Source organism: Lynx canadensis, chromosome C1 (genome assembly GCF_007474595.2).
Source record: "Lynx canadensis isolate LIC74 chromosome C1, mLynCan4.pri.v2, whole genome shotgun sequence".
Taxonomy (NCBI): domain Eukaryota; kingdom Metazoa; phylum Chordata; class Mammalia; order Carnivora; family Felidae; genus Lynx; species Lynx canadensis.
This window is the reverse complement of record NC_044310.1, coordinates 17,132,363-17,148,393: the sequence shown is the minus strand read 5'-3', so window position 1 is coordinate 17,148,393 and position 16,031 is coordinate 17,132,363. Positions and strand designations below refer to the sequence as shown.

At 47.7% G+C, this 16,031-nt stretch overlaps 1 protein-coding gene across 1 annotated transcript in view; it reads left to right on the top strand.

The window, feature by feature from the left end:
- The window catches only part of TCEA3 (transcription elongation factor A3), a 37,875-nt gene that overhangs the window by 7,434 nt on the left and 14,410 nt on the right, over positions 1-16,031 (top strand). The window contains exon 5 of the mRNA XM_030324637.1: positions 8,465-8,527. Coding sequence (XP_030180497.1) covers positions 8,465-8,527 — 63 coding nt within the window. The remainder of the gene's footprint in view (positions 1-8,464; positions 8,528-16,031) is intronic.

Below are 16,031 nucleotides of genomic sequence, written 5' to 3'. Positions count from 1 at the left end.
GATAGACCCAGATGCCTTACCCGTGACAGTAAATAAAAGCCTTCATCAATGTAGAAATAAATCCTACCTGTTCCCTGTCTGACCGGACCACTTAATTCCTTGGGTGGGGTGGGGGGGTCTACCTGTGTTCACCTAAGAGATGAGAAGGCAATATTAGATAATACTGAACAGTCTCTGGTAGTACTAGATAATTAATGGTAGGTAATGTGGATAATACCATCTGTGATTTATCAACATCTTTAATGAACACACCTTTGACCCAGGCTAGCCACTATAAGGAATCATTTTAAGGAATTACCCAGATCAGGGGCTCCTAGCTGGCTCAGTCGAAGAGCATGCAATTCTTGATCTTGGGTGGTGAGTTCAAGCCCCACAATGAGTGTAGACATTACAAAAAAAAAAAAAAAAACCAGATTAAAGCATAAACACTATATATGTGTAATATTTTTTACTGTCATTTCTGAAACATCTTTAATCTCTGAACCCCTTTTAAATGAATGTTTATTATAATCCTATAAAACAAGTGTTTCACAGAAAACACTTTAGGGAATGATGCTATGGAAGGAAGATCTCACTCAGAGGGAGACATACCTCCTCCAGGTTACTCCCAGTTTGGGTTGTGAAAATAGCTGTGGGGCAAGATGTCCTTCTGTGCACAGAAGAATCCCACATACTGAAAAACCACCTACTGTGTTCAAAAAGCCCATGGAGAGGCAGTGCTGGATAGAAAAATATTTAATGACGTGGGAAAATGTTCACTAAGTATTACGAGAATCTGTGTGTATGATATAGTATATATAGTATGATCCCGTTTTTATAAAAATTAAGAAAGTGAGAGGCACCTGGCTGGCTCAGTCAGAAGAGCATGTGACTCTTGATCTCAGGGTCGTGACTTTGAGCCCTACGTTGGGTGTAGAGTTTACTTAAAAAAAAAAAAAGTTAAAAAAATTAAGTGAATTTTGTGTGCATGTATAGGAACAAAGACGGGAAGGATATATACTAGGATGCTAATAGTGATTATATCTGGGTGGTAGGATTGAGAGGTTTTTTTTCCTTCTTGTTAATTGCTGTCTTTCTCATTTTTTCCAATAAATACGTACTAATTTTTACAGAAGAAAAAAAAATGAAACTTAAAAAAATTTTTTTTTAAGATTTTTTTATTTACTTTTGAAAGAGAGAGACAGAACAAGCGAGAGAGAAGCTGAGAGAGAGAGACAGAGAATCCCAAGCACACCCCATGGCGCCAGTGCAGAGCCCGATGTGGACCTCGGCCTCACGAGTTGTGAGGTTATGACCCGAGCCGAAACCAAGAGTCAGATGCTTAACCGACTGAGCCACTCAGGTACCCGAAACTATTTTTTAAAAAACAAAAATATATCAGGGTGCCTGGGTGGCTCAGTCGGCTAAGCGTCTGACTCTTGATTTTGGCTCAGGTCATGATCTCACAGTTCGTGGGTTCAAGGCCCACAATGGGCGCTGCTGACATTGCAGAACCTGCTTACGATACTTTATCTCCCTCTATCTCTGCCCCTCCCCTGCTTGTGCGCACTCTCTATCTCCTCTCCCTCTCTCAAATAAGGAAGCATTTAAAAAAAATTTTTTAGGGGTGCCGGGGTGGCTCAGTCGGTTGAGCATCCAACTTCGGCTCAGGTCATGATCTCACAGTCCGTGAGTTTGAGCCCCTCGTCAGGCTCTGTGTTGAGAGCTCAGGGCCTGGAGCCTGCTTTGGAATTTGTGACTCCTTCTCTCTCTGCCCCTCCCCCGCTCATGCTCTGTCTCTCTCTGTCTCAAAAATAAATAAAAACATTAAAAAAATTTTTTTTTTAATTTTTTTTTCAACGTTCATTTATCTTTGGGACAGAGAGAGACAGAGCATGAACAGGGGAGGGGCAGAGAGAGAGGGAGACACAGAATCAGAAACAGGCTCCAGGCTCTGAGTCATCAGCCCAGAGCCTGACGCGGGGCTCGAACTCAGGGACCGCGAGATCGTGACCTGGCTGAAGTCGGATGCTTAACCGACTGCGCCACCCAGGCGCCCCTAAAAAAATTTTTTTAAACACAAAAATATATCTGTGATTATAATTAAGAAGAGCCTCATAGTCTACTTTGTACAATAAAATTGTAAAATCTGTATTGTTGGGTTTCTTTTCACAATGATCCCATATCGCTTTTGAGATCAAAACAAATAATAGCATTTAAAAAAAGTAAGCAAGTAAGAGTGATAAAAATCTGTTGTGGAAATAATGGAAAATATAGAGAAGTAAGGGAAAAATCACCCACATTCCCCCCACCTAAAGATAATCGCTCGATATTTTGGTGTATGGGTTTTTTTTTTTATTTTTATTTTTTGTGGTTTTATTTTTGAGAGAGACAGAGAGACAGAGCAAGTGGGGGAGGGGCAGAGAGAGAGAGAGAGAGAGAGACACACACACACACACACACACACACAGAATCCGAAGCAGGCTCCAGGCTCTGAGCCGTCAACGCATAGCCTGACAGGGAGCTTGAACTCCTGAGCTGTGAGATCATGACCTGAGCCGAAGTCGGACGCTTAACCAACTGAGCCACCCAAGCGCCCCTCTGGTCTTTCTAAAGTGAAATACTTGTCAGATGTTTCTGTAAACTTTTTTATGTTTGTTACTTTCATTTTGCTCATTTTGCAGTTTTGTGCCACTTGAAAAATCCTGACATTTAACTTTTCATATGGCGTGTTCTGTTTTTGCAAAGGGGCTAGAAGTTTGGCTGGCAGGGACCCCCTGAGCCCCACGGTGCCCAGTGCGGAGTTAACGCTGACTGCATATTGCTAGGCCAACTGTATCAGCATTTCCTGTGTTCATGCTCGGGCTGGTCTGGTCACATGTGGTTCTTAGCACCTTAGCTAATGAAGGACCAGGACGGAGAGGGGTCTTATGGGATGAAATTGAACGACTAGGGGCTGGACCATTGGGAAAGGATACCAAATGGGATATGGGACTAACCTGTAGAATAGGCCATGAAAACATCTGGGTAAAGATAGCAGCCTGAGCACATGTGTTTCCTTTTGCTCCATCCCTGAATCCCACTAAAGATCATTACAGCGATTTTTTTTAAATTTTTTTATTATTTATTTATTTTTTTTTCAACGTTTATTTATTTTTGGGACAGAGACAGAGCATGAACGGGGGAGGGGCAGAGAGAGAGGGAGACACAGAATCGGAAACAGGCTCCAGGCTCTGAGCCATCAGCCCAGAGCCCGACGCCGGGCTCGAACTCACGGACCGCGAGATCGTGACCTGGCTGAAGTCGGACGCTTAACCGACTGTGCCACCCAGGCGCCCCATAGCGATTTTTTTTTTAAAGAACTACAAGGATGACAAGTATGGGAGAGGAGACATGTGGAGAGCAGAAGGCCAAGTCCTGGGCTGGACTTGGTCACTTACACCCCTCCCCCCCACCCAGTCTCTGAGACTGAGTAGTGTGACCTGAAAAATAGACATTATTTTCTCAGGTTTTTTTCTTCTTAACAATAAAATGTTTTATTTATAATACATTCTAATTATATTTAATGTTTTAACTATTTTGTATTATATTTATTTTATTATACAGGTTTTTACTTGCTCACTGTAGAAAGTTTTAAAAATACAAGAAAGTAAAAAATCCATCGTCTAGAGACAAGCACATATAATTATGTATAATCATCGTGTGTTTAAATACAAATATCATTTATGTAATCATTTGTATCCTTCCAGACTTAAAAAAAAAATTTTTTTTAATGTTTATTTTTTTTTGACAGAGAGAGAGAGAGAGAGAGAAAGAGAGAGAATGAGCGGGGGAGGGGCAGAGAGAGAGGGAGACACAGAATCCGAAGCAGGCTCCAGGCTCTGAGCTGTCAGCACAGAGCCGGATGCGGGGCTCAGACTCACGGACCGTGAGATCACACCTGAGCCGAAGTCGGACGCTCAACCGACTGAGCCACCAGACTTTTTTGTATGGGTCATCACTACCCATAAAAGACTTATATCAATAACATGGAAGTATGCTCTGTATATTATTTTGTAACCTTTCTGCCTACATATATTTATTTCAACAGGAAGGCATGTGTACTGTAAAAAGTTTAGAAACTAGGGTGGCTCAGTTGGTTGAACATCTGACTTCGGCTCAGGTCATGATCTCATGGCTTGAGAGTTCAAGCTCCGCGTCAGGCTCTGTGCTGACAGCTCAGAGCCTGAACCTGCTTTGGATTCTGTGTCTCCCTCTCTCTCTGCCCCTTCCCCACTTGCTCTCTCTTTCTCTCTCAAAAATAAACAGTAAAAAAAAAAAAGTTTGAAAGTCAAACACAAAAGAACAGAAATAACCACCATTAACATTTTGATGTGTATCTTTCTCATCTTTTGAACCTATAAATGTACATTGGAAGGGCACTATATAGACGGTTTTGTAACCAGCATTTTCCATTTGACATCTTGACCACTTTCCTGGGACGTTGAGCTGTTAATGCTGGTTCACTTTTCGCTGTGAATGAAGCCGCCGCTGAGGCTGAGCGGGGAAATGGGGAGGTGGTCTCCCCACCTTGTGGGGAAAATTAAGTCAGCAGGGGTCCAATTTCAACTCTTTTGGTGAACTTTTTTGTTTTAGTTTCCTTAATGAGGATTCATTCTGATTATTTATTATGTAAACACTAACCACATTGGTGACGTTTAAAAGAAAAATGGGGGGCGCCTGGGTGGCGCAGTCGGTTAAGCCTCCGACTTCAGCCAGGTCACGATCTCGCGGTCCGTGAGTTCGAGCCCCGCGTCGGGCTCTGGGCTGATGGCTCAGAGCCTGGAGCCTGTTTCCGATTCTGTGTCTCCCTCTCTCTCTGCCCCTCCCCCGTTCATGCTGTGTCTCTCTCTGTCTCAAAAATAAATAAAACATTAAAAAAATTAAGAAAAAAAAAAAGAAAAATGGAAAATATTTGTCCACAGTGTGCCTCTTCCATCAACCAAAACATCTTCTCTTCTGGTCCCGAGCTACTTGTACGCATTGTTTTGCCGTTCCTGTAGGGAAAGTGTACAAACTATGACCTCCCTGTTTGTTTCCCTTCCTATTGTACCCTAAGCATTTTTCTTGTTCCTGAATACTTTTCATAACGCTCATTTGCCATAACTGCAGAATGTTTCTCTAAAAAAGAAGCAATTTCGAGCATTTGCTCTCAAAATGAAGCGATGAAGAAGGGCCAGAATGGGAGGAGTCTTGGAGGTTGAGGCTCATGGCTTCCCTTCTTTCGAATTCCAGCTTCCCGGTCTGGCCTGCACCTGTCCATCCCCGTGGGCATTCGGGGAGGAACGCCAGAGAGGAACTTCCGGGGGACGTGAGGGACCGGAGGGGCGTGCGAAGAAGGGTCTCTCCTCTCTCTCTCTACCTCTTCCCCCCATGTTTAAGCAGGGGTGAAGGTCTGGAGCTGGATGGGTCTCGTCCACGGGGTAATCAGACCCAGCCCCTGAGGCTGCCTCATCCACTGTCTCCCACACCACCTGGAGGACGAGGAGGAAGCTGGAAATTCATGCAGGAACATTGCACCCTCTGGAAAATGAGAAATCAGACAGCCTAGGACTATGGAGCATGGAGGGCTTCTTTGTTCTTCTTCTTCTTTATGTTTATTTCTTTTGAGAGAGAGAGACGGTGCAAGCAAGGGGAGGGGCAGAGAGAGAGAGGGAGGGAGAGAGAGAATGCCAAGCAGGCTCCATGCCCAGTGCAGGGCTCGAACTCATAAACCATGAGATCATGACCTGAACCGAAACCAAGAGTCGGGCACTTAACCAACTGAGCCACTCAGGCGCCCCAGGACTTCTTTGTTCTGGAAGCTGCTATAGGGACATAGATGGCCTCTTCCCAGCCAGCCCCTGGACGCAGATGCTTTCCTCCCCGTTTGACAGGGGAGGGAACCTATACTCAGAGAAGATTGGGATTGCAACTCATGTCATTGCCTCCCTTTTCAGAACGATAACTGTTGTATAGGCTTTATGCACATGGAAAATGAACTGCAAGGAATGACGCTAAACTTAATACTTGTTACCTCGGGGGAGCTTTCTTTTCCCACTTTTAGTTTTTATATTTCTGTATTGTTTGACTTTACGTTATCTGGCAACAAATGTTGATAGAGCACCCACTCTGTGCTAGGCACTCTCTTATTCGCTTGGGATAAGCCAGTGAATAGATTAGATTGGATTCCCCAGGAGCAGAGCCTGAGACAGATTCAAGTGCAAGGGGCTTACTTGGGAAGTGATTTCAGGAAATGCAGACCAAGGAGTGAGGGAGGGAGTGAGACAAGGAAGGGAAGGACACCGGCCCAGGGTCTGTTAGTGGGCAGGCTACTGCTGCGGGCAGCCAGGGCTTAAATCCTGCTGGGAGCTCTGGGTGACGGTGGGCAACACACCCACTGGAGGGCTGAGGATGCTAGGGCTTTTATCCACCAGTCCCTACGGGTGTGGTTGAAGGTTGCTCCTGGCACTGGCTGGCACAGAGAACTCCCTCGGGCAGACACCCAGCAGGAAGCTCTGGGATCCCAGTGCACTGGGAGAGTGAGTGCCTGAGGGGACGTGGGCTGGGCACCAACAGTGCCCCCCACAGTGAACAAACTCCCCTGCCAAGCTTTGTGCTTGTAGAACTTACATGGGAACTGGTGAGATACTCTGCGTGATAAGCAAGCCAATTATATAGTATGTTAGAAGGGGATGTGTGCATTGGACCTACAAGGAAAAGGCTGGAGAGGGGTCACCTGGCTGGCTCAGTCAGAAGAGCATGTGACTCTTGATCTGTGGGTGGAGAGTTGCAGCCCCACGTTGGGTGTAGATATTACTTTAAAAAAAAAAAAAAGGAAGTGTGGGTAAGTGAAATGGGCAGTGGGAGTTCCAATTTCAGACAGATTAATTTTATAAAACCAATAAAAGCAGGGCACCTGGGTGGCTCAGTCGGTTAAGCAGCCAACTTCGTCTCAGGTCATGATCTCGCAGTTCGTGAGTTCAAGCCCCGCATCGGGCCCTGTGCTGACAGCTCGGAGGCCTGGAACCTGCTTTGGGTTCTGTGTCTCCCTCTCTCTCTGCCCCTCCCCCACTCGCTCTCTGTCTCTCTCTCAAAAATAAATAAATGTTAAAAGTTTTTATATAAAACCAATAAAAGGGGGAAATATATTAGACATCATAAAAAGAATGTAGCTACATTAATTTTGGAAAATAGAAACAAATTTTCACCTCTGGTCCCATCAGCCTAACATAACCCTGGTTGTATTTTCTTTCTTTTTTTAAAGACGTGTTTTTATCTTTATTTATTTTTGAGAGAAAGAGAGAAAGAGGATGCGAGCGGGGGGGGGGGGGAGGAACAGAGAGAAGAGACACAGAATCCGAAGCAGGCTCCAGGCTCCGAGCTGTCAGCACAGAGCCTGATGCAGGGCTCAAACGCAGGAACCGTGAGATCGTGACCTGAGCGGAAGTTAACCCCTTAACCGACTGAGCCACCCAGGCACCCTCATATTTATTTATTTTTTAAGTAATCTCTACACCCAACGAGGGGCTTGAACTCACAGCCCCGAGGTCGAGTCGCATGCTGTACCCACTGAGCCAGCCGAAGTTGTATTTTCTTTCAATTTTTTTTTTCTCCTAGGCATTGGTTTTCCTGTGTGACTTTAGAAACAGTATACACCTAATTTTGTGCCCTTTTTCACTTGCCATTTTAACACAGCTCTTCTGTCTCCAAGGCCCATGTGTCCCTCTCCTTCTCGTAAGTAAGGTGCCCACGGGGGAGTCTGAAGCTGTTCCAGCTCCTCGTGAGAATAGGCAATCCCGGGAATTCCAGTGTCCGTGGACTGCAGCCAGCCAAGGCCTGCCTGCCTGATAGCAAGAAGGAAGGGAGCCCGCTGAGAATTACTTATTAACAATTAGTAATACCAAAAAAGGGGGGTGGGGCACCTGGGCGGCTCAGTCTGTAGAACATGGGACTGTAGACCTCGGGGTGGTGAGTTCAGACTCCACTTTGGACACAGAGATTGCTTAAAACTAAAAAGTGTTTACTTACTCATTTTTTTAGAGAGAGCGTGCGCGAATGGGGGAGAGGGGAAGAGGGAGAGAGAATCTCAAGCGGGGCTTGATCCCGTGGCCCTGGGATTACAACTTGAGCCAAAACCAAGAGTCAGACGCTCAACCGACTGAGCCACCCAGACACCCCTAAAATCTTTTTAATTATTAGTAATACATGGCATAACACAGTAACGTATCTGGTACATACTAGGCTTCCTTCCCTTGATTGCTTCGTTTGATGGAGGGTAGGTGCAGGTGACCAACCCACATCACCTGGAGCTTCCTCTCCATGCAGCTGGGGTCCAGGTGTGTTCCATCATCCTCATCCCGGCAGGCCTGGCTTCCGGAAGCTTTCTCCCCAGCCTCTGAGCTCTCTAGCTCAGTAGTGGGGCTAGCCTTCAAGAGAATCTCATCTCCAATTTCTGTTCTTTCAGGAGAGACTCTGTGGACTCCAAGTCATCAGCCACCTCCTCTCCAAAAAGGCCATCGATGGAAAGGTAAAGGAAGCCGTGGGTTTCTCCATCCCTGAGGTTCTGTTCAGCATGTGTCCCTCTCTCTGCTTCCATGGAGGAAGCCCAGGGCAGGAGAAAGGAGGAAACTTCATACATTATGTTGCTTCCAAATTCTAGGACCCACGCAGCAAGTGGGCCCCTGAATCAGAGATAGGGCTCCTTCACTGGGGTGGCTGACCAGTCACTGTTGCCCCATCACTGCCTGGGGAACATTCTCAAGGTCAGATTGAACCCAGTGAGGACAGGGGTCTTGAAAGTCTATAACTGGAGTGTGATCTCTGGGTTTGGTTACCCAAAATAGCATAAATCATCCAGTTATTTATTCATCAAATATTTATTGAGGGGTGACTATGTGCCAGGAACTGTTCTAGGTTCCTGTCCATGGACATAGCTGTGAGCAAAAGGAAAATCGCTGTGGTCATGAGGCCTATGTTCTAATAAGGAGTGACAGGTAATACATAAATAAATATGTGACCGGCGCTATGGAAAACAGCAGAGTGAGGGAGGTTGAGAAAGATGGTCATCAAGGTGGTCAGGAGAGTCCTCACGAGCAAACCCTTCAAAGAGATGAAGGAATTAGCCATGCAGATATCAGGGTCATTCCAAGCTGAGGACCCTGTGTGGCAGGGGCAAGAAGCAGCGAGGGGGCCAGGGCTGGAGCAAGTAAGCGAGGTGGGAGAATTGGGGGACAGAGTCACAGGAGGAAACTTACCGGCATGCCTTTGGCTGCTGTACTGAGTGTGGATTGTCAGGGCCAAGGGCAGGAGCAGAGACCAGCCAGGGGGCCATTCAGTAAATCAGGCAAGATATGGTGGCTTGGACCAGCACGGCAGCAGTGAGAAGTAAAGGACTCCGGATATATTTTGAAGAGAGAGCTGGCAGGATTCTCTGACAGACTGGGGAGGGGTACAAGAGAATATGAAGAGTCAAGATGACTCCGAGACTTTTTGCTTGAGCACCTGCGAGGACGGAGCTGCCCTTAGTTGGAACGGAGAAGACGGTGTGTAAATCAGGCTACGGCGGGAGATGCAGAGCTCAGGTTTGGATGCGCTGGGTTTGAGGGGTGTCCTAGTCATTCAGGTGGAGAAGTTGAATGGGCAGTTAGGTTATACTAAGCTAGAATTCAGGAAGAATGTCTTGGGCTAGAAATCTAAGTTTCAGAGTAATTAGCATGTATCTAGTATCTGAAACCACAAACCTGAATGGGATTGCTAAGGAGAGACTGGCTAAAAGAGGGAGTGTGAGCTGTGTTCCGGGGGGAGGTCCGAGGTCAGAGCAGGGAGAGGTGGCTTAGAGGTGGATCAAAGCAAATGATTAGTGTCCAGGGGCCATACTGGATGCTGGGGCAACGGTTAGGATGGTAAGGGTGTTGGCTCCTAGGAGGCTATGGGGAGCCGCTCCATTATTTTAGACCTAATGGACCAGTGAGACTGACACTGGAAAGAAAAGAGGCACAAAAATTAGGTCATTTAAGGCTTTCTGAAGATTAAACAGACCCGAGATGTTGATGGGGCTGCTGTTTGCTCTGTTCCAAAATGGCTGCCGGGGGCCAGCTGATGAGTGGAGGCTCTGGTGAGTGCTGCTTGGGAGTGTGTCTGAGGCCCCGTCCTGCCTCTGAAGAGAAGAGTCGTGTGGTCCCCTGGCCTTGTCTTCCATGAGTGAGGTCTAAGAACGGAGGCTCCGGCGCCATCCTGGCTCTACACCAGTGGTTCTCGTTGGAGAGTCATTTAGAAACTTGTGGAACACTTTTGTCACTCTGACTTGGAGGGGGTCTCAGTTCAGGGTGCTGTAACAGGACGTCATGGGCTAGGTGGCTTAAGCAACAGACATGTATCCCTCACAATTCTGGAGGAAGGGAAGACCAAGATCAAGGTGTGGGCCAACTCAGTTACTGATGAGGGCCCTATTCCTGGCTTGCAGACGGCCACCTTCTCACTGCCTCTGCACCACACACACACACACACACACACACACACACAGGGAGCTCTGATTTCCCTCCTTCTTGTAAGGACAGTGATCCTATCATGGGACCCCACCCTCATCTAAACCTAATTACCTCTCAAAGGCCTCCCCTCCAAATTCTATCACATTGGGGGTTAGGGCATCAACATGCGAATTTATGGAGGACACAAACATTCAGTCTGCAATGGGAGAGAGGGAGGAGTGCCGTGGCATTTTGTAGGCAGGAGCCAAAGATGTTAAATGTCCTAGAACACGAAGGACAGCCTTGCATAATGAAGGATTGATTGTTCTATCCCCAAAGGAAACACTGATCATTAGTCTAGCTCTGGGTGTGATGTTATAATAAAAACAGTTCATGTTTGTGTAAGGATTTATACCTCCATACTCCTCCCCTGACTTTGTCTGGTGACCTTGAAGTCTCCTGACTCCCTCCCATAATGCACTCTTTTTCTGAAGGTCAGTCAAGCAGACCATGTTTGTCTTTAGAGCAGTTGCACTATTTCCTGCTGGTTCCGTATTGGGGGTGGGGAATCCAGAGGGACAGAAGCGAGTCTTGTAAATCCACCTTGTCCACTACCCGGACTGTTTTCTGCACTCTCTTCCTCTCTATTTCGTCTTTCCCTTTAATCCATCCATCGATCCATCCATCCAGCACGTTTGTTGAGCACTTCCTTGCAAAGTTAGCATCCTCCGGGAGTCAAGGTCGTGTTCACCCAGTGGGTGACTAGTGGAGACCATGGCAGACTGGAAAGCACCTGCCTGTCTGAAGGGGGCGCTCACTGCCCAGCCCAGCTATTTGTTGCTTTATGGAAACGCAGGCTCTGTGTGCCATGTCTTCTGACTTTTTAAGGAAAGCGGGACATCTCAATTTTCATATGAAACTCCCAATTTTAAATATTGACAACATATTCCTGTTTTTCTAAGACACAGTAGGGCAAAGAAAACCCATCTGGAGCCCACCAGTTGTGGCCTCTAAGCCCAGGCAAAGATTTAAACTCATGACCTCTGCCTTTATAGAGCTAATCACTAGCATGGAGGCAGACACTAAAATACTTTGTTTTTATTTTCCAAGTGCTTTTTTCTTTTTTTCAAAAAATGTTTTTCAAAGCTATAACATTCGATGGGGACATAGGAAGAGTGTCCCAGTATGACTTGAGAAGTCAAAGAAGACCTCATGGAAGAAAGTGTATTTGTGCTCAGAACTGAAAAATAAAAAGGAGTTTGCCTGGTAGACAAGCCAAGTCTCCCGGGCAGTGGGAATGGAACATGCGAAGGTGTGGTAACGTAAGTGAGCACGGTGCTCTGGGAACTGTAGCTGGGGCATCAGGGGGCAGAGCACAAAGGGCACCACTGTGACAGTGAGGAAGTTTGCACTTTATCAGCTGCCCTTAGAACCCGGGTGTCTGGATTGACTTTCCGCGGAACAGTCGGCCTTGCCTGGCGGTGTAGTAACGGCAGTGCCCTCGAGGTGGCGCGCAGGAGCAATGAGCAGGCCTCCCGGTGCCTCTGCTCCTACCTGGGGCGGGAGAATTTTTCTAAGGGCTTGGTGATGTCAGATCACAGACTGGGTCTGGCGCTGGCACATCCGGGGAGCAGAAGGAAGCTGTTGATAAATCCGACGCCCCACCCCCACCTCCGCCAGTGATGCCTTCTCTGCAATTTGTCGCAGTTCCCACTCGTGTGCGCTGAAAGCAAAATGAGCCTGGCTGCCTGAAATGCCACCGACGCGTGAATTCCAGCCAGCCAGCCCGCTCCTAGCCGAGGGGAGGGAGGGACGCGGGCTGGGAGCGCCCTGCCAGGAAGGGGCAGCGGGTATGCAACAAGCAGCCTAACCTAACCTGAGTAAGGGGACTCTGGAAAACTCTCTGCCTTTTAGGGACACAGTGAGATGTGTTGAAAAGAATTTGGAAGGCAGGCAGATCTAGGTTTGTGGTGTAATTCTACCACTTGCTGGTTGGATGACCTTGCGCAAGTCAGTTCAGCTCTCTGAACCTCAATCTGTTGATCTGGAAGATGGGGATAATTATGACCCCCTTTCAAGGTCCTTATAAGAGTTAAATGGGGTAATAAGGGGCGCCTGGATGGCTGAGTCAGTTAAGTGTCCAACTCTTGATTTCGGCTCAGGTCACGATCCCATGGTTCGTGAGTTCGAGCCAGGCTGCAGGCTCAGTACTGACAGCACGGAGCCTGCTTGAGATTCTCTCTCTCCCTCTGTCTCTGCCCCTCCCCTGTTCTCTCTCCAAAGAAACTTTTAAACACATAAATGTGGTAACAAAATGTTTAACGCTGTTCCTAACCCATATAAATGCACAATCAATGCATAATGCTTGGTGATAATTCTGACGCTTACTGTGCAAGCTATGTAAATTACCTAACCCTGCATTACTAGAATTCTCTTAGGTGCTTTAATCCTCTCAGAAACTCTCTGAGATGGGTACTGTCACCATCCCCATTACTAGCCCAAGGTCACATAGCTACAGAGTGGTGGTGTCAGGCCTTGACCCCGGAGTGTGGCTCTGGAGCAGCTTGTTCTTAATAAGTATACCACTCAGTGTGGGCCTCCCCAAGTGAAAACTGTTGTTATCATGACTCCTTCCACACAGCATGCGCCAGGCTCCCCCGTGTCGGTTCCCTACTAATGAGTCCTATAGACACCGAGGATGTGGTGGTGGGGTTTGCAGGTTACTGAGGGGCACCAGGAAGAATCTGGGGCTCCATCATGACTGGAGATGAGTTGGCCTGGGTTGTGGGAGTTGACAGGCACTGACTCAGCTCCCTCTCTCGATCTCAGGGGGCAGGGTCACCAGCCTTCCAAAGAGCACCTGTCGCCCACCCAATTCAGCTCTATCTAGGCCCTGTGGGTGTGCCTTTCATCTCTTTGTGGGCGACTCCCTCAACTCACATTCATTCATTCAACAAAGGTTCATCAAGTGTTGGCCCAGAGCACTGTTCCAGGTGCTGGAAAACAGTGGTGAACCGGCCAAAGGAGTCCCTATACTCTGGAATCTATCGTCTGGAGATGGAGGCAGACAGTGTTTACAAACACACAAACAAGTTAATTATAGACTTGGATAAGTGCTATGAATGAAAGAAATCAGGTCATGCGCCAGAGAGTTACAGGGCAGGGACAAGCTGCTGGGCTGGGCTGGTCAGGGGAGGCCTTCCTGAGGATGTGATATGTGAGCCGGGCCTGACTGGTGGGGAAAAGGACCAGTTGTAAGACAATCTGGAGGAGGAAGAGCCTTCCAGGAGGAGGGAGCGGCCAGTGCAAAGGCACTGTGGTGGGAGTGACAGGTGTATTTAAGGAAGAGAAAAGCTGTGCAGTGGGGGGCTTCAGTGAACTGGAGTGTGGCATGATACTAGGTCAGAAGGAAGGCAGGGGCCGATGTGGCAGGGTGGGGGGCTGGGAGGCCAGAGTGAGGAGTTTGGCTTCATACTGAAAGTGATTGGAAGCCATTAGAGGGTCAGAAGCGGGGAGCTATGATACCAGCTGTGAGTTTTTGAAAGGGTTCCCCTGGGCTTCTGTGTGGCAAATGGGTTGTAAGGGGGGCAAGAGGATGTCGAGAGACCAGCTTCAGGGCTACTGTGGCTGCGCAGGTGAGAGCCCCGTGGCCAGGACTCGGGTTGGATGTGGGGAGATTCGTTCTGGTTGCAGGCAGCCCCTTAAGCTCTAGAGTTTACACCCTTCCCAGCCTTCCCTCCCCCACACCTTTCCCTCCCACTGAAATCTGACCCCAACAGACAGCAGGTTGGGGCTCACGTTCCCCATCCCCTGTGCCCACTGCCAGGCCACTCAGTTGTCAGGCAGGGTTGGGTCGAATCCAGGGTAAGTTGACCTGGAACAGAAAGGTTCAAACCGCATTTAAAAAATAAAGGCCAGGAAATCCCTTTGGACCAAATTTTTGGGAATTCCAAATATAAACCTTAGAAGAGCAGAGGCTTCCCTTCCCAGCCCACCTCACTCCTGAGGCAGCACTGAGGCACCTTTGAGGAACCTCAAGGCTCCAGAGAACACAAGAATCCCAGTGGTCCAACGGTGTCTGTGGTGACAGAGGGCATCCAAGGTCAAGGCAAACAGCAAGGGTTGAGGAACGAAGAGGTCTCCGGCAGAATCTACGTTGAAGAGGGCTCAGCAGGATGTCGGATGTACAATCTCGTAACCCCATATTTTTAACACTGCAAAGCCTAGGCTACTTGGTCAGCCTCACTCTCACGCACAATTCCTTGGGCCTGGCTTCTCAGAAGCCCAGCATCGTCTTCCTGAGGGTAAGAAGTGCATCCATACCTCCAGAGCCGCCTGGTGCAGCTGCCCAGGTTGTGCTCTGTACAACTCCGGGAGGTACCCAGCTGACAGTGTGAATGGAACTCCCTGGAATTAAGAAATGCAGCAGCCCTTGAGGACCTTCCACAAGAGTTCAGTGTGGTAAGACCCTGGAGCGGAGGAAGGGACTCAAATTTCTTCAACTCTCATGAGTCCGGTTTTCCTCGGAGGCCTGAGGGCTGGCCTGAAAGAGCCAAGACGTGAGGTCAGAGGCGTCTGACTGCCTGGCCCCACCCCAAGGGTAGTGCGGAAGCAGCTCTGAAAGGGAGGAATTCGTGCAACTATCGCTCCAGCCTCTCACCTGTACCTGTGTCAGCACTTTGTTTTTTTTGTCTAACTTTCTTTTATTGTGAGAAGATGGTGTGTAACAACATGTGCCATTTTAGCCTTTTTTTCAGCATAAGAAAAAAGATATTTCATCAGGCTGAGTGGAGTAAGGTTTACCAAATACCTAAGACAGATGAGTGATCGTTGTGTATTTCACATTTGATGGTTATTCTTATTCAGTGAAGTTCCTATATAGATTTATTTTATTATTTAAAAAAATTTCTTAACATTTATTCATTTTCGAAAGACAGAAAGAGACAGAATGGGAGCAGGGGAGGGGCAGAGAGAGAGAGGGAGACTCAGAATCCGAAGCAGGCTCCAGGCTCTGAGCTGTCAGCACAGAGCCCGACGCGGGGCTTGAACCCACGGACCGCGAGATCATGACCTGAGCCAAAGTCAGAGACTTAACTGAGTCACCCAGGCGCCCCAGATTTTTTATTGTGTCAAAATAAACATACCATAAAATGTAGCCATTTTAACCAATAAATATATTTTTTAATGTTTTATTTATTTTTGAGAGAGAGAGAGAGCGAGCAGGAGAGGGGCAGAGAGAGAGGGAGACACAGAATCTGAAGCAGAACCCCAGGCTCCAAGCTGTCAGCACAGAGCCCAGTGAGGGCCTCAAATCCACAAACTGTGAGTTCATCACCTGATCCGAAGTTGGACATTTAACCAACGGAGCCACCCAGGCGCCCCTCGTTTTAACCATTTTTTAAGTGTATAGTGGTATTAAGTACATTCACATTGTTGTGCAGCCATCACCAGAACATTCTCATCTTCCCAAACTGAAACTGTGTTCCCATTAAACATTATCGCCCCATTTCCCCCTCCTCCAGCCCCCGCATCCACCATTCCCCTTTCTGTCTCTATGCATTTAAC